The 24,317-nt window shown below is 37.3% G+C and overlaps 1 protein-coding gene across 6 annotated transcripts in view; it reads right to left on the bottom strand.

Moving 5' to 3' along the window:
* LOC117425746 (WW domain-containing oxidoreductase-like) overlaps positions 1–24,317 on the bottom strand; it is a 339,286-nt gene that overhangs the window by 216,011 nt on the left and 98,958 nt on the right. For 5 of the 6 annotated variants that reach the window (XM_034042978.3, XM_058993704.1, XM_058993705.1 and 2 more), the window contains exons 7-8: positions 23,896–24,081; positions 18,625–18,889 (exon numbers count right to left, since the gene is read on the bottom strand). In XM_034042978.3, the coding sequence (XP_033898869.2) occupies positions 18,625–18,889; positions 23,896–24,081 (451 nt within the window). Of the gene's footprint in view, positions 1–13,670; positions 13,974–18,624; positions 18,890–23,895; positions 24,082–24,317 lie in introns of those variants that run through there. The other variant, XM_058993706.1, reaches the window with a different exon arrangement.

The raw sequence follows: 24,317 nt of genomic DNA, 5'->3' as shown, positions 1-24,317 counted from the left end.
ATCCTGAGTTCTGTTATGTGATTGCTTCAAATGCATGGAATTAGCCTTATGCTAGATTACACAAATGCAGTGTAGATAAATCTATATGTACTACTTTAATAGGAATAGAAACCAGCATCATGCTGGATGTATTCTATTCTAGACGTGTCTCAATGTTGGCCATGGAGCCAGAGTATTACAAACACAGTTGTCAATATCAGTCACATTAATGAATGGCTCAAAATCCTTAACAAAAGTATTGCATCACCACTTAGGGCAGCAGGGAATTGCCCATCACACAGATTGGTGTGGGACACAAACTATTTTGAAGAAAGATCATTCTTTAAACAAGCATGTAATGAAAAAAAAAGTTTCTGGGGAACCAATTTTGCCCCAACAATATGCTTTAGCTCAGAGGTGGTCAAATGTGGCCCCTCAGACCTTTATGCAACTTTGGTAGTCAGTCAACAGCTGCAAACATATTTTGTTAATCTACTGATATAAATTCAGCAGTACATGCTGAAGCAAGAACAATCCATTGAATTAGTTCAGAACACTGATCTCTAGTTAGTGGTTATTTTGCACATGTTTCATTTATCGCAACATACTGTATGATTTCTGTAGTTAACTCTTATTTCTATTTGAGATCTGTTTCTCTTTGTACACCTGGTTAGATTAACTGTATATCACTTCTGTTCCTTATTTTTTAAAGGCTTCTATAACAAGATTAATACACACTTACCAACCATCCCATCTTCCAGCCAATTTTCTCTAATTGCAATTTATGTTTATGTATTTGGGATTATTAAATCATAATTGAACTGCAGATACTGTAACACAGACTTAAAGGCAGCTAATAAGTCCAAACTGTAATGATTAACCAATGTATGAATAGATTACTTAAACTAATTGCACAGGTACCGGTACTCTACTTCACACAAGACCAGCTGATGCAACAACGGTGGAATCAATAGCATGCAGTAAGTAAACTCAAAGGGAATAGGCACGCATGTATTTATGAAAGCACAGAAAACAGTGGCTGGTGGGGTTCCGTTTTTACACCCCAATTTAAAACAATTTGCAATTAAATCTAGGATTCCACATCATTCACAAAACGGAGAAATCAGTCAGTTTGCATTTTATTATATTGCCTTGCCACTGGTTGTCTTTGCAACCTTACCTTTAAAGATGCAGTTTGAGACATTATTTCACAGCCAAGTGGACAGACTCCACAGACCGCCAGATTTAATTATGTTGTTTTTTTTTTTTTTTTACAAAATCGGACAAGCGGTTCTCTAGATCTTATACATGTACAGGTCCAACTCCACTACTGTATATCCCTGTTACCGGGGATAATAAAGTTAGTTTTTCTCCCCGCAAAACCCTGCTTTTCCATCCCTTGTGATGTCTCACCTCTGGCTATCCAGACCACATGCTATAAGGTCTATCTATTGTCACTAGGGTTTTAAGTACCCCATCAGCACTCCACCCCAGGCAGAACAGCACAGCAGTTGAACACACCCAGGCATACCTTTTTAGTACATTAAGTCACAGCGCCAACCCAGATTGTGCAGTTACTCCAAAAATGCAACTGGAGAAGTACATGTAGCTCATTAGCTCTGTTTTTTGGGGTGTTTGTTTTCCTAACAAGAGCAGATTTAAAACATTTAGAATTCCTCTGTCATCTTATTATCCACCACAGATGGGGCCATTCAGACAAGACTAGTGGAAGAGACAAGAGCTGGATTCTTATGAAAACTTCAAGTAAACATAATAGAATTTACAAACACTGCTCGTTAAAATGTAATTATGCGCCAAATTCAGTCTGATTTGTGAGAGCTAAATATTTAATTGTCTAATGTTAAATATTCATTAAAGAGAGCTTCTTTGCAGGGCCAGGATTCCAGTAAATAGTTTCTTCAAAAGGCAGTGTACATGTCACAACAAACTGAATAAATGCCTTCATCACTATCACTGATGAAGGTACAAGCCGTACCTTAGGCGCTATTGACTTTTAGTATAAGTTTTACGTTATAATTAAATAAAAGAGTTCCACTTCAAATTCTTTACAGTACCATTTTGAGAAAGCCATAAGATTTTCTGCATAAGAAATGTCTGGTACACTAGGCAACCATATAGTATACCGGTGTACAGCATGATGTGTTTAGCATAGAGTTCTTCAACTGAAAACCAAGAAAAAAGATATTGTGGGATGGTGTTCTGAATACCTCTTCTGTTTTCAGACGTGTATGCATTTAAGGAAATATGCCCTGCCTATCTAGAGAGGCTATCAATAATGATTATGCTGTAGAGGGTGTTCTACAAAGTATCGATTACATGCATTGGTAAGAGAGTCAATGGTGTATCCTATATCAGCCGTCTCTGACACACCTTAATGCAGAGAACACAGTACAGCTATGGCATCACTAAAAATGTGTGTTGGATCACATTAGTAATGACATTATCCATAGTTTTAGAGGTACAAGACAATACTGCAATTACCATTATTCCCAAAATTGTAATTAACAATGTAAACAGGGGTGCACATACATAACAAGAAGCACTGGTGTACATAATATATTCCTTGTTTCTATAATACCTTAATTCAAATAAACAGCACCAACTGAAAAAAAAAATGCATATAATAGCAGGCTAGTCCACAATTCACCATGCTTATATTTATTTTAGGGCAGCTTTTAATGTAATCTACAGTTATTAAGATCCCACTCTTGATCATCAGGGACTTTTAAATTGAAAATATATATTGTTTCACAATGCTGATCCACATTTTCTTTTTACCTTCTGTTTCTTAAAAAGGGGACATCGCATCTTTGAAATTAATTAGCAGCCCACGCCTTATTGAGTAAGTCACAGCATTTAAGTGAAACTGATGAAATATTGGTAAGCAGCATGGACCACAGTATAAGTATGTGAAGGGGGTCAGAGGTTAATCCCTATTGATTTTTTGAGTCTGCATACAACACCGCTGGGAAAGGCCGGTTCTGTCGGCAATCAGCTAGCACAAATACATTATAAATCTTGCTGTCCACATCCACTGATCACTGTCGCTTACTCCCTCTGCTAAAGGCCATTAGGAAACGAGAGCAAGTCCACTGGCAATTGTCCACAGCTTGAATGTCTAACTAAAACAGAGAAGGTACAACAAATACAAAAAATAGGGCAGCAATGTGGAGTGGTGATTAGGGCTCTGGACTCTTGACCGGAGGGTTGTGGGTTCAATCCCAGGTGGGGGACATTGCTGCTGTACCCATGAGCAAGGTACTTTACCTAGATTGCTCCAGTAAAAACCCAACTGTATAAATGGGTAATTGTATGTAAAAATAATGTGTAAAAAAATAATGTCATTGTATGTAAAAATAATGTGATATCTTGCAACAATTGTAAGTCGCCCTGGATAAGGGCGTCTGCTAAGAAATAAATAACAATAAACATGGAGCCGAGCAAAATTTAGAGTGGTGCTCAAATTTAAAGTGGTTATGAAATAAGTAGGCAGGAATGATAAAGGAAGGTGTTCTCAATAATACCCATTATCTGAATATTTACTTAAAAAAAAAAAAGTTTTACAGTAAAGCACAAGACCAAGGTTAACAAAAAAAGAGGTTAACCCTCCATATTAAAACATTAGTATTAATTATAGATGTTTTTTCTTTTTTTTTTATGTTACCAACAGTTGCAATTGGCTGTAGTCTGCAATCATTTAAAATAGTAAACCCTCTATAGAAACTGAATTACCAAGGATACACACTGTTTTAATCCGAAGTGTAAATGGTAAAAACCTAGTTCACACTTTTAATTGATAAATCACCACTAACAGCAGTTTGTTAAAATTCGTTTTCCTGTTCAGAAGTAAGTAGCTTCTCAATCTAAAAGACAGAAAAAAAGACACTACGCCCTTCAGTGGAGGGAAGATGTTCTTTATACTTGTTTAAACAAGTTGGGTAATTTTGATCAGTGCTCATTGTTTCAAAAAACACTCTGCATGGGTCATTGTTTAAAAAATAGCTCAAATGGATTACATGTAAATGACAGGTGACAAAAGATAAAACAAATATGAAGATATATTACAAGTATTATTATTGTTGTTTCTGCTATTACTCAATCAAATATTTAAAACAATTAGTGGGTATTTGCTTATCAAAACTACTACCAAGCCAAATCAGTTTTGCTCGTAATAGAACAGAGTCAAAAGAGAAGCCCAAGCCACTAAACTGAGGCTGCATTCATACATTTACAGTCGAACTGCCAGGTGTAAACAAGGTACAGGATGCATTCTCTGTGTGAATGAATAGCACAGAAATATATCTCTGTCCTCTCCCAAATACAGAACTTAGTTAATCAATTCTAAATGATCAGCTAATCAATTTTACATTATATGATTAGCACAATTTGATCAGATGATATTCCATCAAAATAATTGTATCACTCTACACAGCACACAAGGCTATTGTAGTGGTAATGTATCAGCAAAAACCTTGTTAGACATTTCCCTTGTTAAGAGGCAGGGACACAGATCACTCTCTCTGTTTACATATATGTAACCTCATTTTACATGGGTCTGCTTAAACCAATAAAAAGGCCAAGGGCCATGTATTTACATTTGGTGTCTGTTGTAAAAGCATGAATCACTAGAAGCAAGATCTCAGTTGAGATGACAGTAAAACTGTTCAAAAGAAGTTAACTAATTCGTGCTCATTCAGTCTCAGATCTTCTTTTATAATGTGTTATACTAGAAAGTTTTTTTTTTTTTTTCTCAGAAAATATTTCCATCATTTATTTTATGCTATATTCCCAATATAGAACTGAAGTGAAATGATTTTGCAAATTAATTTTATTTTTCCCCTCTCTATCTTTACCCCCTCGTTCTCCCTCTCTCTCCATTTTTTTTAATCCTATCATGCGGGCAATAAATGTATGCACCATGAACACATTTAATTTTCCCAGTTAGTTTTCAGCAAGCCCAGAGGTGAGGTTTAATAAGGATCAATGGCTCTTTATCTAGGACAGGACCCACTTCACAGCATGCAAATTAAACACCAACACTTAAAAAAAAAGAAGGAAAAAAAAAGAAATGGATTTAATTAAAAAATGTAGAACCACAGGCTCTGGAAATTCAATTAAAGGATTTATGCAAAGGTTCGCTAGCTTTTTGTGTTGCAGTTACTGCTTATATAATGAGCTTTTCATATTAAAAATCAATAGGTAATCTGGAGTAGAAGATCGCCCCCTTCTATACATTTTTAAAATCAATTTGAAAAATAGTCCATCAGCCTTGGTGTCACAACACTCGGAGTTCGTAAAGCACGCTTTGTTTTCATTCGAAAGTTCGATGGCTTCTGTTCTGCTGCAGTCACAGGGAAAAATTATTGGCTGCGGACAGGATGGAAAAATAGGGGAGAGGGGGTGATTGGCACAGAAAAAATCCTTCAGATCGCAAAGCTGCTTTTAATCAGTGAAAGGACAAACTTGGACTTGTTAAAAATAAAAAGGAAACAAACATGTGAATATGTGGCATTGTTCACCACTAACTTTAAACACTCAGTTAGAAACTCTGAGGTAATACTACAGACAAGCAGACAACCAGCTAATGCATCAGTGTAATTTAATGTGAAATAAATAAGTTCAGTCTCTAATAGAGGAGCTAATGCCCTTTTGATTAATTCATTTCCATTCAGTTAAAACTACGAGGTTTTTAGTTTCATTGTTTTTATTGGCCAACACAACACAAAACATGGTTTATCCTTGCATTCAAACTAATACCTGAATAATCAATCCATTGTTCCAACATTACTTTTTCGTAATGTTGATTTTGGTTATTGCTGAACTTAATAGTGTTATTCTAGTAAACATAATTAGTGTTACTTATTAAAGAAGATAAAAATAAACGTGTTCGGACCAATCCGCTTCCAGTTTGGCAAAGTAGGTATAAACAATTTAAATCTTCATTCAGAGAAGATGTACAACCTATTTGCGTGTAATGATGATAGTAAGTTTAGATTTTCTTTGTCTGGTAACATCAGCAATTTGTTTTTCCACTTAAACCATGGGAAACAACAATTTGTTTTTCCACTTAAACCATGGGAAACAACTTGGTTGCTTTAGCTCATACTTTCTATAATGTGTAATGCTACTACAGTACCTGCCACCATAACCAAGTCTCATTCACTTTTCCTTAAATCTTTGTACACATTCAAGAGATATTTAGCTGCATTAGTCTGGAACCAGAGCACACAAACGAAAGATATGGGTTTTAAGGCAGTCCTTTCATCTTACATTCACAAGCTACTTTAAACCGTGGCTCTTCTCTATTAGAAACAGAACTCATTTCTATGGAACCATCTGTCCAAGGGGCAACCGATCCACACAATTAGTTATCCCATGCCGACTGCATTCACACATGATTTAATGTGAACGCAGGTGACTTGGAAACATTTTTCAGCCCCCCCCAAAAAAAAGCTTATCTGGTAAATGGTACTTACTGTTGTTTCATAAACTGATAGCTAATGAGTAAATCACTTTATTTATTTATTTTTCCTGTCCCTTAATGAAAGCTACAGTACATGAAACATGTATGAAGGTGCTTTGAAATGATATCAGGTGTTCAGTTGTAACTTTCTTTCTCTCACATTTTCTTGTTCCTATACTGTTAAAAAAAAATCTCGAATACCCCTTAAATTAAAAATGTATATAGTGTCCCTTATTGTATAAGAGATGTCATCTTGTGCAGTTTGGGTGACAGGACCGCTCAAACTGTATGAAGTTATAAACATACTAATTTATTAGGAATTACAAAAACAAAGCTTGTACTACTAAATATAACAAGCAGTGGTGCAGTGCTATATTTATAAGCGAGGGGTCGCTATTATTTGATTTCTCATAAGTAATTTGTTATGTGCAGCAGTCTTTTTTTGTTTGTACTGGTAACTTTAAACTTAAAATATTTTTACAGTGTACTAGATTCACTATACACATACCGTAGAGGTCAGAACCACTCACATCATATAAAGGTGTAGTAGTAAAGAACAAAAAATTTAAATTTAAATTTAAAGCAAATATCTCTAAAACAATATGAACTTGCAGAGTGCAATGTGTTCAGTCAGAGACAGCAGTGATAGCAAATGGGGACAGGATTTCTAGCAGGGCACAGCCAACTTTGCTCAATATATTATGCTCCTCGGAAGTACAGTATGTTACACCTTAAGAAAAGACAACCAATGAAATAGAGCTTTCAGGTTATATGAGTTACAACCGAACCCTTGCTGTTCATTTAATACGCTGTTTTCTCTTAAACGTAAAACAAATAAGCAACTGTGAATGTCCGGGATAGGTGCATTATCATAACATCTCAGCATTTACAAGTGCATTGCATTTCAATACATTTCTTGGTGTACTGATTGAATAGCTACACAAAACTGTGAAACAGCTACTAGTAAAACGTGTATAAGTTTGGTAAATATAAGCTAAAGGCTTAAGATGTCAAGTTTACCCTGAGTGAGTTACCTTGCCTTTCTGCTTTCTTACTGTTTCATGTATTACGACTTGTTCTCGACCTTTTCAAACTTCACGTCCACGACATGCTCTTAAAAACCGGAGGGAAACCATTAGGAGATCAAACCTAGAGAAATCTGTCGCCCAGGCAGCCGGACATTAATGAAAATGGATCCTAATGGTGAGCAGCACTTAGGGTCTTCTTTAACCAGAGCCTAGCTGCAGCTGTACCTAAACAGTACCTCAAGAATGCCTTTGCCTAATGAAGACAGTATTAGTAGACAGCTTTTTTTTTCAAAGTCAGTGTAGCTAAAAATAACATTAAAAGGAACATTAAAATACCTCTTGAAGTCAATAAGCTATAAGAACAATGGGAAAGGAGCTTTTGATCAGTACAGAGACAGGAGTCTTTAATTTTTATTTCATTTCAACTCCCTCCCCCTCTTTCCCCCTCCAACTCCCCCATTGCATTATGTTTTGTATTCTGCACATTTTAAACAGCGTCTGTCGCCCTTGCCTTCACGGAAAGGAATCATTAGTATGGAGAGCTAAGGCTCAGAACTTTTCCCAAAAGTCTGAAGTAAGTTAGATTTTGCACAGCAGCAGTACAAAAAAATAAAAAAATAAAAAAATCTAAAAATTCTACTAATTTTGATATTACAGGCATCAAAACCTGACACACACAGATTAACAGACAGTCATTAGATATAGAAGGTAATGCAGACCTACACATTTAAGAAGTCTGGTACCTTTAAAGTTTGTGTTGAAAGTAGAAACTGTATAGATGTTTCCTGTAAAGCCAATTATTATAAGTAAAACACACAATGTGATTATTATTACTATGTGAGTATTTATTTTAATTCTGTTTATTTTCCATCTGGTGGGAAACTGGAAAGGGTGGGCTAGGGCAATAGCATATTAGAGCAGATAATGAAATGTGCATCAAATCATTCTTTCATTGACAAGAATTACCTTTTTCACAACCTATGGATTAACCTGCAATTATACAAGTGTAGAGAGCCATTCACTTTTGAATTGGCATATTGCCAATAATATGATACCTGCGGCAGGTACCACCCATTTTTTTTTTTTTTTTTTTTCAATTTAGTAGTCGCCAATTAGTTTTTTTTTGTAGTTTTCTCCCCAATGTAATAGTGTCCAATTATTTTAGTTTAGCTCAGCTCACTGCTACCACCCCCGCGCTGACTCGGGAGCGGCGAAGACGAGCACATGCTGTCCTCTGAAGCTTGTGCCATCAGCCGACCGCCTTTTTTCACACTGCAGACTCACCATGCAGCCACCCAGAGCTACAGCGTCGGACGACAACGCAGCTCTCGGGCAGCTTACAGGCAAGCCCGCAGGCGCCCGGCCAGACTACAGGGGTCGCTGGTGCGCGGTGAGCCGAGAACACCGTGGCCGACCTAACCCTCCCTTCTCCCCGGGAGGCGCTTGGCCAATTGTGCGTCGCCCCCTGGGGGCTCCCGTCCTCGGTCGGCAAAGTACCACCTAATTCTGAAGTTGGTCTGACAGGAAATAAAAATGTTACAATTGAATACTGTTAAACTTTTGTATAGTATTTATGCCTATTCTGAGTGCAGTCATGAGTAATGCAGTTTATATATAGTGGTCCCTGTCCTACCACATGACATTAAAAAACAGCAACCGAATGGAATTTGCTTCTATCGTGGGACTGAATCTGGAGAACACACCTAGTCAGAGTCTCTTGGCTAAAGCTGACCACCATATTCAAAAACAGCATTGTGGCAAGTTAATGGTTGCCCATAGTGAAACAGCACACCTGTTGTTTCTGAAAATGACTGATGTGACAAGCTTCTGAATTATAATATATCTCTTTAAACAAGTCTGTCAGTAACACACACAACAAGAGTTTTTTAAAATGGCCTGTATTGGCTGCAAAAAAAACAACAAGCAGACAACAAGCAGACAAAACAGATTTTTTTAAAAACAACCTTGAATGATATATTCAAAATATTAAACTCCTCAGTGTACATGTCGCATACAACGCAAACAGACTCAGAATCTTTCATTTTGACATTTAAATATTCTTCATTTGCTGCTTACAGATACTCTCGTCTGAGTGTGTCACTGTTAGGCATGGCTCCACAATTCGGCATTTTTTTCATTAAAAAAAATAAATAAATAAAAGAAAAAAAATTCGCTGCACTAAAGGCTTCCATAATTCAAATGTGCTGACATTACGTGTTGCTCCACTTTGTGCTCTTTTCAAACAATCCTGTGATTGTGACATGCTTGTTCCGTAATTGTTTAGCCTGAACTGCAAGTTTGGTTTTCTTGTTTTTGTGTACTGCACTGTCAAGATGCTTGTCAATAGTACCTTTTCTTACATGATCCAAAGTCACATTACAAGTTGAGCAAAACACGAATCCCACCATCAGAATCCCACCATCCCCTTTTGTAGCTCTGTACGCAATCTTCAGTTTGCATATCAAATGTCTCCCTTGCAGTATTTTGTGACGTGATCTGCATACATTTCCACACATTAACATTATTCATTATATTTAAATGACTCGGACACTGTACTTTTTCCACACACTTTTTTCCACGTGCTAGGTTGCCTGCCACTGGTTAGTGAATACAGCAGGTGTACAAAGCATGCAGTAAAGGGGCTTACTGCGTGCAAAACAAGTTACTGCTGTTTAGTGAATGATGCCCTAAGTATTTTCTCACCTAGAACTAACAGGTGGCAGCAGTCTAAGCATTCAGCCTCATGCTAATCTGTCCTAAGCTCAAAAGACTTATTACAGAAATCACTCACCAGTAACACGTTACCCCAGTGCAAATGGAAAATGGATGGAGCATATGTTATAGGTCTGGTTAAGTAAAACAGGACAAGGCTTAGGATACTATGTACAGTTTTACTGTAGAAGTACAAAGCATTGCTAAAGACTTGTATAACTAGTATCTGTAGTGTAACAGCAGTTTGTATTAACCTTTCCAGGTCTAATCACCAATTATGACTCTATTAGCCCAGCTTGGCAGCTCATTTGCTCCTGAGGCAGCTAAGAGGATTCGGATCTGGACCTCTAGTCTTCTGCTTTCCGCTTCAGTGAGTGCGCAGCGGAGAGGCTGTCATCTGCAGACATTGAGCAGTGGCAAGGGTGCCTTGTTCCTTCAGATAACAACACCTGACCTTAAACCGTTTACTGAGAAAATACTTGCTTAATGGCAGCCCTTGTGAAGTTTCTTCTGCGAGTGCAAAACGGAGGGGAAATTAAGAGGCAGTGGGATAAATCTGTGGCAGACTCACTAGACACTTCATTAAATCGCAGTGTCTTCATCTTGTAGGGCACTAATAGAAACAGAGCCCTCGTTAGCTGGTTTGCAAAATATCAATCACGTACTAAGAGACGGGCTTCGGTTTCCAAGCTTATAGAAGACACAGGTTATGGGGGAAAAAAAAACATTTAAGTCCCGTCAGGAAGGCTCTGAATGGCCTCTCAGCAAGTTACTTAAATTACCTTGCCAGCAACTGACTCGAGTGCCAATGCTCAGAGGAACTTGTTAAAGTCTCTCTTTCAAGAAACCGCCTGCTAATATATGACTATCGAGCCTTGGTCAAAAGTTCATAATGTGCATATGTAAAAAGGTAGCCATCTGCCTGAGGGTTAAAACCAAAGGATAATAATTGAGGCAAAATGCTGAAAATGTTCTGCCGAGCCCCCCCCCCCCTCCCCCTCCTCCATCCCTCCTCCACCTTCACTAGAAGCCCTCTGGGACCTGGCTGATTTAGTTTCTCTCTCCTCATACACTGATATACGACGAGGCAAGATTCCTTCTCAGAGGAGTCGCCAAATGTCAAATCAAAACTGTTTATCTAGCTAAATGTTTGTCAAAAGTCTACATTTTAGAGCCACATTCTAGATTTTCTGAAAGGCTTTCATAACATTTATTTATTTTAAATGTTTATATATCTACAAAATTCTAATGATAATACAGTACTACAAAAACTCACAAACAGATAATCAAACATGCTTCAAATTTACAAACTTTCCTCTGCATCTCTTTTTCTAAAGCCAGAAAGTGGTCAAATCACATTTCCTTGAGTATAAGAGAAATGTCCAGCAGACAAACATTTCAATACCTGAAAAAGACACTTTGCTGAAACATTTTACTGTGCACTGACAAGTGTTGGCCAAAACCTCTGCTTGACTAATACCTATGATATGCTTTTTATGTACTGCACTATATATAAATTGATCAGCATTTGAAGCATGACAATGCTAGGGCTAATAAATACCAATTACTAGTCTAATAACAAAATATAAAACAATAATATTAAAACCAGCATAATTGACCATCAGGATGATTTTAAAAATGAAACATGTGGCAGCCAGATGAACTACCATTTGTTTAGACCGAATTACAAATATACTTATTATTATCTATTTGTTTATTTATTTTACATGCCGAGAATGAGTATAAAGGCATACTACAAATCATTTCCAAGATTTAAAGTGAAAACAAAATAACATACTTCATACAGCAGACCTTAATACCCAGGCTTAATATTTTTGTGGTCTTCTCCTGTCTACATACTTGCAGCCTAATGTAATCTCCAAGGATCCTACTAGCCGTGTACAAGCAATTAAAATGATACCATCTTCACCCCACTAACCAATAAATGAAATAATATCACTGTTTTATTAAGCGTCTTAATGTCAGGAGCTGCAGCAGGACAGGAATTTATAAAGGAGGTGCACTTATTAGGTTTTATCACCATCCAGCTTTAAACAAGAGCTTCAGTCGAGCTTTAGGGACTCTGTGCTGACCCTTGACTAATATCTACAGCAATTTAATTGGCAAACAGCAGAGTCAACACATTAAAACTACTTTTTATAATTAATTAAGAATCCATCTACTTTTTTTTTTTTTTTTTAAAGTATCTTTTTTTTCATTAAGATGATGGAACTTATTTTTTTTTTAATTGGATCGTGTTTTCCTGGTAGAATATGTTTTAAATACAATGCTCCCCCTTTGTAATGCTGTAGCCAGGAACCATAGCTCAGAGGACAAGCTATTTATGTTCCATCTTGTAACAATGAGCATGCAAGTGCTAGTGGAAAGAGTAGTATCACAGACAGACACACAGGTTTATATAAGATAATTGTTTACTACGGTAGGGTAAATTTTACTATGACAACTTACTATGCTGTTGTCTCGTAATGCATATTTATGAACATCTTCGCCCCCACATCTTGCATTTGCACTCATCTTCAGCTGCGGGGGTGCTTGTACTACATAAGTGCATGTGATATTAAATAAAACCAAATAAGTAACTTACTGTGCAGTTTCACAGAAAACAGCATATACTGTACCCATGTATGAGCCAATGTGCCTATCTGTGTAATTATATGGTATGATGCAGCATGTATCAGCGCAAGTACATGTTAACTCGAGTTATCTACTGTAAACTTTTTAGCAAGTAAGAAGCATAACAGTGAAAAATGCATTAGAGCACACTGGCACAATCATATAAGATATTGTTTTATAAAAAATCGACATTATTATTATTAGGAGGCAGTGTGGTCCAGTGGTTAAAGAAAATGGCTTGTAACCAGGCGGTCCCCGGTTCAAATCCCACCTCAGCCACTGACTCATTGTGTGACCCTGAGCAAGTCACTTAACCTCCTTGTGCTCCGTCTTTCGGGTGAGACGTAGTTGTAAGTGACTCTGCAGCTGATGCATAGTTCACACACCCTAGTCTCCGTAAGTCACCTTGGACAAAGGTGTCTGCTAAATAAACAAATAATAATAATAAATTATTATTATTATTATTCATCATCTTCATTTTAAGGTTTTATTTTCATACTGCATGATTTAAATGTGACTGTAGTTAATAAGATACAGTTTTCTGACACCTACAAAAACAAGAAGCACCTTAACTTTAACATTTGTGGCTGCTTATTCAAGGTACCTTAGTCATTGGTGAATTAATTTATCTGTACCTTTCTATGTTTCAATGGCTGGTAAGAGCAAAGGACTGATGACCAAAAACATTTGCTGTATTCCAAAACATTGTTATTGCATGTTAAATGACTAGGACACCAAGTCACATTGCTCATGAGACAGAAATGCTTTCAGGTCCACACACAGGATTCCTTACTGGAAAACGGTTTCATGCTACCCATGTATCTTGTCAAATTTCTACCAAGGTGCTCTACAAAAAGTTTTTCAGTAAATGGCAAGACAATGATTTTTGGAAACCAACAGCAAAAAAAAAAAATAAAAAAAATAAATGTAGCTATGAAATGGTTTATTAATGTTACTTTAGATTATCTCTTTGAATACATAGAACACTGGATAAGCCTTTATTTAAGCTTCACGCTGCAATAGATATGGTCATTATTTTGCTGTACATTTGCTATTTTTATATTTCGTGATTCTTTTTTGATGTGTGTCATGTGAAGGCTTCAAAGGGCCTGGTCTCCCGCCACAGAAAGGCAATTCTGAAATGGAGGGAAGAAATCACACAATTAGAAAAAACTGTTTTTGCTAAGAAAGCTGTGACCTAATACTTTCTTTTGATGTTTTTTTTTAAGGAAATGTTTAGCCTGTGGTTTTGGTGAGAATGGTTGTACAACATGAAAATGTTCCTCTACTCTCTGACCAACTTATGAAATACAGATGAGAAAACACCGTAAATGAGATGAAAGAGCGATTGATGCTTTCATTACAACTGATCTAATTGTGTCACCTCAAACTTTCCTCCTTTACTCTTTCTCTCAAAGACCTCACTGTCCTTCTGTGAAAATTCTTTACAGAATGAAGGCCTTTGACAACCTACCAATCTGCATTCAATAACAAATTGTGGCAAACAGACTATTCACCTTTTAATGGTTGAACAGAACAAAAATGCCCAATTTAATTACCTTTGATTGCATGTGGACTGTTAGACCAGAAATAATACAAGTGGACAATTTATAGGGCGCTGAAAAACAAGGACAGTCCAGGAATACTTTGCATTACACTATGTAACACAATTTTTGTTCCTGGGTAGTAAGTGTTATTTCCTAATTGCTTATGCCTCAAAAGTATAGAAAATGGCTATTATTCCCCACAAACTTTGCTTTTGTGACCAGGACAGTGATATTTTGAAATTTGTTACCACGGTGTTATCAAGATAAATAATATAATAAAATGTGTGTTGTTCATCTAAATTACAAAAGGGACATGGTAATGTTAAAGCTGGTTGACTTAAAACCAGGACATAGATACACATATTATTTTACTGGTCTACTGTTCTGAGTGAGGTTATCTTTCCAATACTACTTGATTAGTCTGCCATTTTGAGCGTAGTCACCTTTGAGCGTAGTCAGACCTGTATACAGGTTTGCAGTGTTGAAAGAGTTAAAGAGGGACAGCACATTGCTTTAGAACATAAAGCCTTTAAGTCAGCCATTTGACTCCTAAACCATTATGGCGATGTTTGGCACCAAAAAAAAAAGAAATTAGAAGAGCAAGAAATAAAAAAAATGAAAAAGAAAGATGTGTAAATTGAGGTGCAGCAGCCACTGAAAATGACCTGGGTTGAAGGTAAACAGTGGAAATAGCGGGCAGAGTCCTTGAGCAAGGTTTAGCTTTGATATACTGTATTTTCCTTGGAGTCCCCCTGCCCATTAATGGCTGAGCACTTTAAAAAGGCAGAACCCTTGGATGGTACTCCAAGTTTACACTCTCCCTTTTTGTGTGAAGTCAAGAGATTTTTTTTCTTGATACCTCAAATAAATAAGATCTCCAGCTGAATAAACACCATACATTCTGTGAGAATAATCCGGTCTCCTTAAGAAAACTGTACGTTCTGTCAATGACGATGATTAAAGCAGGGCAGACATGAAGCTGACTGGCCGTACTGTTTTAAGTGGTATGGCACTTATACAGAATGATGGCGTTTATACAGAAAGAAAAGGGTGATCATGGTCGAGGGAGGTGGTTTAACATTAAAACCAGTCACCAGCACATGGTAAATGCAAAGAAAAAAAGAGGGGGCTGATAAAGACACTTTGTATTGAAAGTGGACATGCAGCACTTTAAAATAAATCAGATGCCCAACCGAGTCAGAACTCGGCCAAGGAAAGCAAAAGGTTTCCTGCTCGTAATTGACATCTTGAGGAAAAGCAATAAACGCGAGAAAGCCAAGTTATCCAATCGTAAATGTCTACTTTTTCACCCATACTTCAGACATAACACTGAAAATACATGTGACCTTAAAAAAAAGTCTCTACCGCTGTCATTAATACAAACAATCCAACTGCAGGCACCTGTGTGTTTCATACTACCTGATCAAACCTCCACCTAAAATTCCACGAATCTCTGTTATATAAGTGAAACCCGGAGCCTGGGGTTAGCTAAAGCTATGTATTAAAATCAATGCTCCATATACTGTACAGAGAAAATGACCGGTCTAATTAAAGCCTATAGAGTAGGACAGTTTTATATCCTAATTTCACTATAACTTATTCCTACCTGGAAAACAGAAAGGGTTTTGACATGCAGTATTACTCAAGGAAATATGAGCTTGGTGATTTTTCCATGCCTAAGTGACCATCAGCCATAATTAGTCAAAAAAATATATGCCAATTATTTGTTGAATTATTTTCCACTGTTAACTTCACAGTGTTGCATTTAGTAAGCACAGTAGTTTGCATTATATTTTTTTTGTAGAAGGCACATATAATACGATAGTGGTAACTGCCACTGAGATTCCTGGGTTGTATCTAGATTTCAATCCTAATTACAATAACCTGAATTGGAAACTATAAAGGACTTGAAAGAATACTGTGACAAAAACACAGCAATTTTCAAATTATATGTCAAACCAGTGAAGATAAGATGACATGGTAAGTGTACTTGCTCTGGTACAATACAGTCATAAAGCACAAAATATTTCAAATATGAATATGCAGATTGTAGAAACAATGTACTTTTAACCATTTAGAATCTCACCCCCACCTACCTGCTTTTTTGCCATAATCCTCCAGAAATACAGATCATGTTTGTAAGATATGGGGAGGATAGAAAAGTACAGATATAAAATGTACTGGCTGAACCAGTAAAGGCACTTTCGCATGGAGTGTGGGGAGAGTCATGCAATCAGGAGTTCGCCAGTTTAAATCACGGACACAGCAGGTTGCCTATTTTGGCTGGGACCCATAGGGATCGCTGCTTTGGCCTTTGCCCTCACATGAGCTGAGGAGGAAAATCTGTGTCACATCTGCCCCTATGTCTCAGGCACCAGACAAGGTCAGATAGGGAGCAGCCAGGCCAGGCCTCATCGCTAGGGTTCAGTAATTGAGAATACCTGCTGCTTAGGTTTGTCATGTGAAACAGGTAAACAGTCGTGGAGTAAACAAGAGTAAAATGATTGGACACACAAATCATTTTAAAAAAACAAATACATATGAATTAAAGACTTTCATACAGGACAGAGTGAGACAGACTGGTTGGCACTGATATATGAGGCTTAAGACACAAGCTATAACAGGAATTTCCATCTAAAATCTGTTTGTGGGCTCTGTCATGGAGGGTTGACCAGTTTGTATTATACAGTTGTGGTTCACGCCACAACACCACCGTTTATCCCTACTGGTTTCCTCCCTCTAAGATAACCAAAATATTGGCCTTCATTCTCCATAGCTGTCAATACAATTGTTTGAGCAGTACATTCATCAAATAACTTGTATAAATAAGAATGCTCAAATAAAGCCTACTCTTCCACAGGGGTTATGCGTTCCTGGCCTTGAGGGGTCCTTTAAAACGGATCTCTGCTGTCTCCTTCAAGATACACAGTAGGACAGCGTCGTGCTTGTCATAATTTATGCCTTCGAAACTGGAGTAGTATTTTATTCCCATCCATGGAAAAATCGCAGAGGAGAAACACATCTGTAAAAGCTGCAGCACAATGGTTGGCACTGACGAGCAGCCGGAAAGCGTAACTGAATAGTCTCAACGCTTCCACGAAACCTGGCCCTTTCTGAAGTGCAAAGATTTTCTCAAAAGAAAAACAAAATCTGGGTTCTCTGGAACATCTGCTAAGTGCTCACTGCTCTAACACATGATATTCCTTTCATGCTCTATGACCTGCCAAGAAAAACATTTGTCTGAATGAAGGATTGGAACAGAGCCGCGTGATAACACTACACAGCCTGATAGGACCATAATTTATTTATTTTTATGTATATATATATATGATAGATAGATAGATAGATAGATAGATAGAGAGAGAGAGAGAGAGAGAGAGAGAGAGAGAGGGAGAGAGAGAGAGAGAGATACACAGAACATGTAAACCAATCCTTGTAGCACATTACACCTCCATGTAAAACATGACAATGGGGCATTACATTCTGAAAAGTACTTGTTGGTTTACATCTACTTTGATTCTTGGGGGGTTTACAGTCAACCTAAAGCACATATCTTCCACCCAAAAATATTTCAATCATTAGCAGTAAGACAGTAGCAAATCCATGAAAAACAACCTATATAATAAATTATCTCTTTTGTACACTCATATTTGATAAGTAGGAGAGGAAATTTAGGTTCACACCAAGAAAAAAAAGAAGATCAATGTATGGATACAAAAATAAAACAATTGTCACTCCTTGTAAGACAGACCAATCAGTCCTCTCCATTGGTCAGACAGAGGCGATAGATTATGGGTAAAATTGAGGACTTATTTCCACAGGTCTGTGTGGCATTATAACCTTTCACAGCGAGTTAAAAGGCCACAAAAACAGATCTATGTGTGGGATGTTGTATGTCATTGAGAATAATACCATAGAGGACATCACAGAGATTCATTACAATACTAAGAACTCATGCTGGTATTGCTCTAACATTAAAATACTAAATTAGGTGTCTTTTTTTCTACACGTGGAAACTTTCTTGAGTTTCTTCCAAACTATTGCTTTGTTACATAAGCAACCAACACCGGACAATTCACTTGAAAATTACCCCAATATGAAGCACAAAAAATAATCCAACAAATACTAGGGACAACAGTCTAAACAACCGAAAGAAGGTTCTATTAACCAATTAAATCTACATGTGAACTCCAATGCTGCAGATAACCAAGCAGGGAATAATAAATCTTTGCTCACTTACCATGGACTTTGTGAATGGCCGGGACAAGTAGAACACGATGCTGAGGAGCCACCAGCTGCGATGAATGGAGGTGTACATGACATTCCCAGGGTGCAGTGCATTGGAGGTGACGCCATGAGGGGACAGACGACGGTTCAGCTCATTAGAGAACAGGATGTTGCACAGTTTGGCACGATTGTAAGCCAGCATGGACCAGTACTCCTTCTTTGGAGGAGAGAGAAGGTTGAGGTTCACTTTACCACTGGAGTCCACAATATTGGTAAACCTGAAACACAATAATGATATGTTATGTTTAATCTTAAAACTATTTCCTGAAGCACCTTGACTAAAAAACACCATGTGTGTGTCACAATTGGACTGTCACTATCATGGACATAGATCATATAGTCTTTGTCACCACAAATATATTGCAAATGTTGTGGATATTTTACATGTTAACAGAAAACCAAAACTGAGTTAAATCTCACCTAATTTGTCTGGCTTTGCCTAGTGATAATGATCGATCTAACACCTCGAATACATCAGGCACTCAGGAAACAAAAGGCTAATCAAACCTATCTCTGCGATTGAATTACCCAGTCTATTGAGGGACAGGGGGGTTAGCACAAAGCCTACAGTAAGGCGAAAGAAAGAAAAAAACAATGTAGTTTAAATCAGCTTAAAAGAGAACAAGAGATTTGAAACAATTTAACATCATTATTGATTTAAATTCACTACAAGTACAATATGCAAGATTCTTAAATTGCCTAACAAGCACAGAATAATCCAGGTGATAAATTCCTAAGAAAATTATTATTATTATTAATTTCTTAGCAGACGCCCTTATCTAGGGCGACTTACAATTGTTACAATATATCAAATTATTTTTTTACATTCAATTACATTATTTTTTTTACACACAATTACCCATTTATACAGCTGGGTTTTTACTGGAGCAATCTGGGTAAAGTACCTTGCTCAAGGGTACAGCAGCAGTGTCCTCCACGGGGATTGAACCCACGACCCTCCGGTCAAGAGTCCAGAGCCCTAACCACTACTCCACACTGCTGCCCTAAAATTAAACTGTTTGCGATGTCTAACCAAAGTTGCATCCCGACATATTTGGTGTCTAAAGAAATGTAATTTCTTATGGTAAAAATAACGGCAATTCAGAATAAAATCAGAATGATTTAGCAAAAGTTATGTACGGTTTTAAAAGTTTCCCCTTTCTAAATTACGATAATTAACTAATCAGGCAAGAGAAAGGGGGGGGGGGGGCGCGGACAATTCAGATTGCAAGCCCAAGCCAGACATGAACTAGCCAATCAGAACGTGCAGCTAATTTAAATTATCCCTTTGTTTGAAAAGTATGAAGCTGACGATAAACATTAGATCCTTGCTCCCTGATCTCAAGGCTACCTGCTCTGCACTCTCTCGGATTCAAAGAAACTACAAGAAAGACTGCACCTGGAGCCCTCAGCTCTCAGTATTTATCCATCAAGATCAAGGGCCCTGACACTCGGAGAAACACAAGGTAACAGAACGCTGAAACTTGACTGCTTTCCAGACAAGGTAACAATACTCTTGAATATCTATTCAGGTATTGTGTGATCCCTTGTTGTAGTGTCACTATGTACTAATATTTTATTGGCAAATTGGTGTTTAAAACCTTAGTTCTCATTGTAATGCTTTTAATGTGATATTAATCGTGTAACTGTTTTGTGCGATTTTCAAACTTATTTTGTTGCATGCTTAACAAATACCATCTTTCTAAGAAGAGATTGCCAGTATTGAGTCATTCACTCATATTGAAAAAACATCATTTGTATGGAATGTGGTCTATTTTTGGCTTGTTGTAACGTGTAAATCTGCTATTGTTTTCAGAGAGCGATACTGAAAACGGGTTTATACTTATAATAGGACACGGTTATTGTTTTAAGAATATTAACTGTCTGCAATAGTACCTACATGGACTACCCAGGCAATCATTAAGATATTTTCAGTGTTATGTTTAAGTTGGTGAAAAAAAAAAAAAAATCATCAAATGGTAAATGCAATCATCCAGAAAAAGTATCACTTGGGTTATAATGGCATGAACTACCACACACAGTTTTGAAGTATAGTATCTGTACCTGTGTGTTACATGATAAAGACTACACCACTGTGTAACGGTTCCAAAACTAAAATTGTGTTGCCATTGCTGGTTGTGGTCATCTAATTGTTCAGCTAGGGATTCTTCATTGTAATGCATTAGTATGTTAATGGTATTTACATTTCTATAGAAGGATTGATAAAACAAGACAAGTATTTTGGGGACTAGCAGAGGCCTGTGTGCTGACAGATGAGTTTGAAACTGGCTTGACTGGTACCAATCCAAGATAGTACTTCGGGGACACAGCTTAATAAGGCTGAACATCCAAAAGAAGCAAGAACTCTGAACTTGAAACACATGACTGTAAACAGAGATGGAATGCGCTTTGGCAGAATGCAATGTTTTCACAGTATACTAATGACACGGCTGAACACAAATCAAAAGAACCTACGTGATGTTCTTTAATTGTCTCTGACAGAGCTGTTAAATGCAAGATGTTTGACATGTTCCCAGAACAACAAGCTGTAGCATTAGCCTTCTTAATATAACCAAGTCACAATATCACCCATCACAATCTACATGATTATAATTCCACAGACCTCCCACTAAGCATTTCAGAAGTCCTCAGTGCTGATACAGTGGCTTCCTTGCAAATACTGTCTGTGACAGAAGCAACCGCAAGTTCATTTCAAAATTATGCACCAATGCTTCTCTGGATCAAATCTCATTATAAATTAATGGTTTAACAATGCCAGCATTTGTATCTGTATACAGTATGTTTCTGGAAAAATATTTATTTGTCAAACTAATAGGCAGTTATTTGCTTGACAGCTTTATGTACAGTATGGCATTTATATGTACTGTTTGCAGTGTACTGGACAGAATTGTACTGGACAAAGTTTTGAAGACACCAGCCATAACACTCTCAGTAAAGTGTAGGGGAACAATTCATTAGACTTGACAAGTTTGCAAAACAAATTAATCAATTACTTGAGGGGGATATAATCATATGTTTTCATATTTCTTGTCCAACCCCTGTATGTATGACTGTATATGTACTAGTGTATGTTGGTATACTCTATAAAACATTATTTACAACAATCACATGAAAAAATAAAAACAGCTGTGTAATTTGGCTAAATAAATAGTAAAAGAAACACCTTTACATACATGAAATATTCTATTATATAGTTATTTTCCCTTTTTGGGGCTAGACAAAATGGAGAAGTGGTGTCCTGAAATATTGTACTGTTATTATTAATTCTAACTGGCCTCCCCAGGTGTTAGTTTACTGAGACCAAAGAGAAACTGGTGCTCCTACTGTTGCTATATTACCCAAACAGTGAACCACTCTCACTCCAATATATCCCTTTCACAAAAACTGGCTTGATCTCAAAAGACTGTATAGATTTGAGTTACCACCTAATTACTAGATAATGTTTCATGTCTTTTAACACTAGGGAGGAGGGGAGAGGATTTTTTTTTAACTGATAGTTTATATGGCTTTTTCCTTTCATTTCAGCTGCAACTAATGTAAGAAGGAGAAGAAAATCTATCTGCATTGTGTCAGTTACACTGTAAGCCCTGGTGTTTGGAAGTGATAAAGTTTTCATTCTAAAACCTTGGCTGCTCTTTCTCTTATACTCTCTCAGCCCCTCTCTCTCCTGTCCCCCTGGGACAGGGTTTTTATGGCAACAGGCTTAGAAAAATAATCTATACTTTGGGTCAAATGTCAACGTCTTAACTTACAAAAATAAAATAAAAACCCAGAAGACTTCAATCAATGCGATTTAGAGAATATCAGCTTGAAATAAAGTAGCTGCAGTGGAAGCCATTTTATTATATATTAATAGCTTTTTTTTGTAAGTAAGTTTACGTAATTTATTTAATCTACTTTGCCTTTTCATGTCTTCCCCTCTTAATCCTTAATCCGTTTTTTGAGTTTTTCTGGCCCCGCAGCAGCTCCTATTGGAGGACAAAGACTAAAGCAGCCACAGGGTTCCCAGGCACACTGGCTTTTTCCAAGACTGGCATCAGCCCAATACTGAGCACACAGCCCAGTACTCATTACACGTTCCAATCTCTTCCATATTTCCAAAAACACATCTCTCTTATGAATTTGAAAACTGGCAGTAACAGACAGCAAGGCAGCACTTTAAATAATTGCTGCAAATCTACTTTTGTAACTAACTGAATATCTGCTATTCCTGTGATATTTTATTAGGATTCAGATATTAAGTTGTCTGTATAATTATACAATTTATTGGTTTCATTGGAAAAAATAAATAAATTTAGATGTTACGCCTATGAAATACTACAATAGTAGTCATTACGGTAAAAAAAAAAAAATGTAAATAAGAAATACTGCACTGTGTTACATACAGTACGTGGGTGATTATATTTAGTTCTGGATGGACCTGAAAAGGCTCTGTCACGGCTTCAGTAAAACAAGGACCAATAGGACTATGTGACCTAAATCACTAGCCCTCAAGGGATGGGCTCTATAAACTTTATAACAGCACTGGCTAGTCCCTACTCAATGAGGTAGCCATACTCTTCTTGTGATTATATGTGTAATAAATGCAATGAAAGCCCTGTAAAGCAGTTAGAATTCATTGAGCAAGACTTTGATTGCATTGTTTCTTCTCCTAGAATAACTCCAAGTATGTTCTTGGCAAGGCATTTGGGGTTACTGAATGGCAAATCTATTGAGGCTGTGCCATTCTGATTTAATCAATCTTTATTTCATATCCAGCCAAAATCAATTCCTCATCTCAAAGTGAACAGCCAGGGATGTTGGGAACAACAAGAGGTGAAATGTTTCTATAAAAATAACAAACAAAAAAGCATGGGAGGGGGTGCCCCTGCTATTTTTCCTCACACAAACCCCCCTAACCACAAAACATTTTTGACAATACCAAAAATGAAAGGTGTATTAAATGTGAAGACAATTGGGTCTATTCAATGTATCTAAACTTACCTGGTGGATCTAAATACTGCCACTTAAGGTTCCCAAATCAAACAACCAACAGTTCATATTAGTCTCTAGTTCATGTCTGTCTGTAAATGTCTGCTTAGATCTGCTGCTGCTTAAATTAACTGAATAGGCCCCAATATCTCAAAGCCAGCAGTCTTTATCATCGATGTGACAAAAATCAATTTTAAAGGAAATCTATAAATGTGACAGAAAAGTAACCAACCTGTGTGATTCCGAGGACACGACAATAACCCTGGCAGGAGCAGAGCGACGTAGCACTTCCTGCAGCAGCTGGACCAGGTAGAAATGGCCCAGGTGGCAAACCTGGAAGGTGGACTCCAGGCCGTCTTCTGTCAGGTGCCATGGCTGAGCCAGCAGAGCCGCATTACAGATGAGCATGTGCAGAGGCCTGTGGGGATCACAAGAATCAATCACTCAGAATCCACAGGAGCAGCAGCAGAAAGGAAGTCAGTGAAGGAAGCTGGTTTCAGTATGATATAATGCTAACATACTGAACCCGATTATTGCTGTGGAGTTGGGATGCTTGGACAGGAGTTTCCGTTTGTATGTTTAATTTGTGTTTGCCAACTGTCTTGATGTGCTGAGATACTTGGCCAACTTGGAATGTTCATTTGCCTGACCAGA

The sequence above is a fragment of the Acipenser ruthenus genome, chromosome 20, assembly GCF_902713425.1.
Source record: "Acipenser ruthenus chromosome 20, fAciRut3.2 maternal haplotype, whole genome shotgun sequence".
Taxonomy (NCBI): domain Eukaryota; kingdom Metazoa; phylum Chordata; class Actinopteri; order Acipenseriformes; family Acipenseridae; genus Acipenser; species Acipenser ruthenus.
The sequence above is the reverse complement of the archived record's forward strand: the minus strand, read 5'-3'. Positions and strand labels throughout refer to the sequence as shown.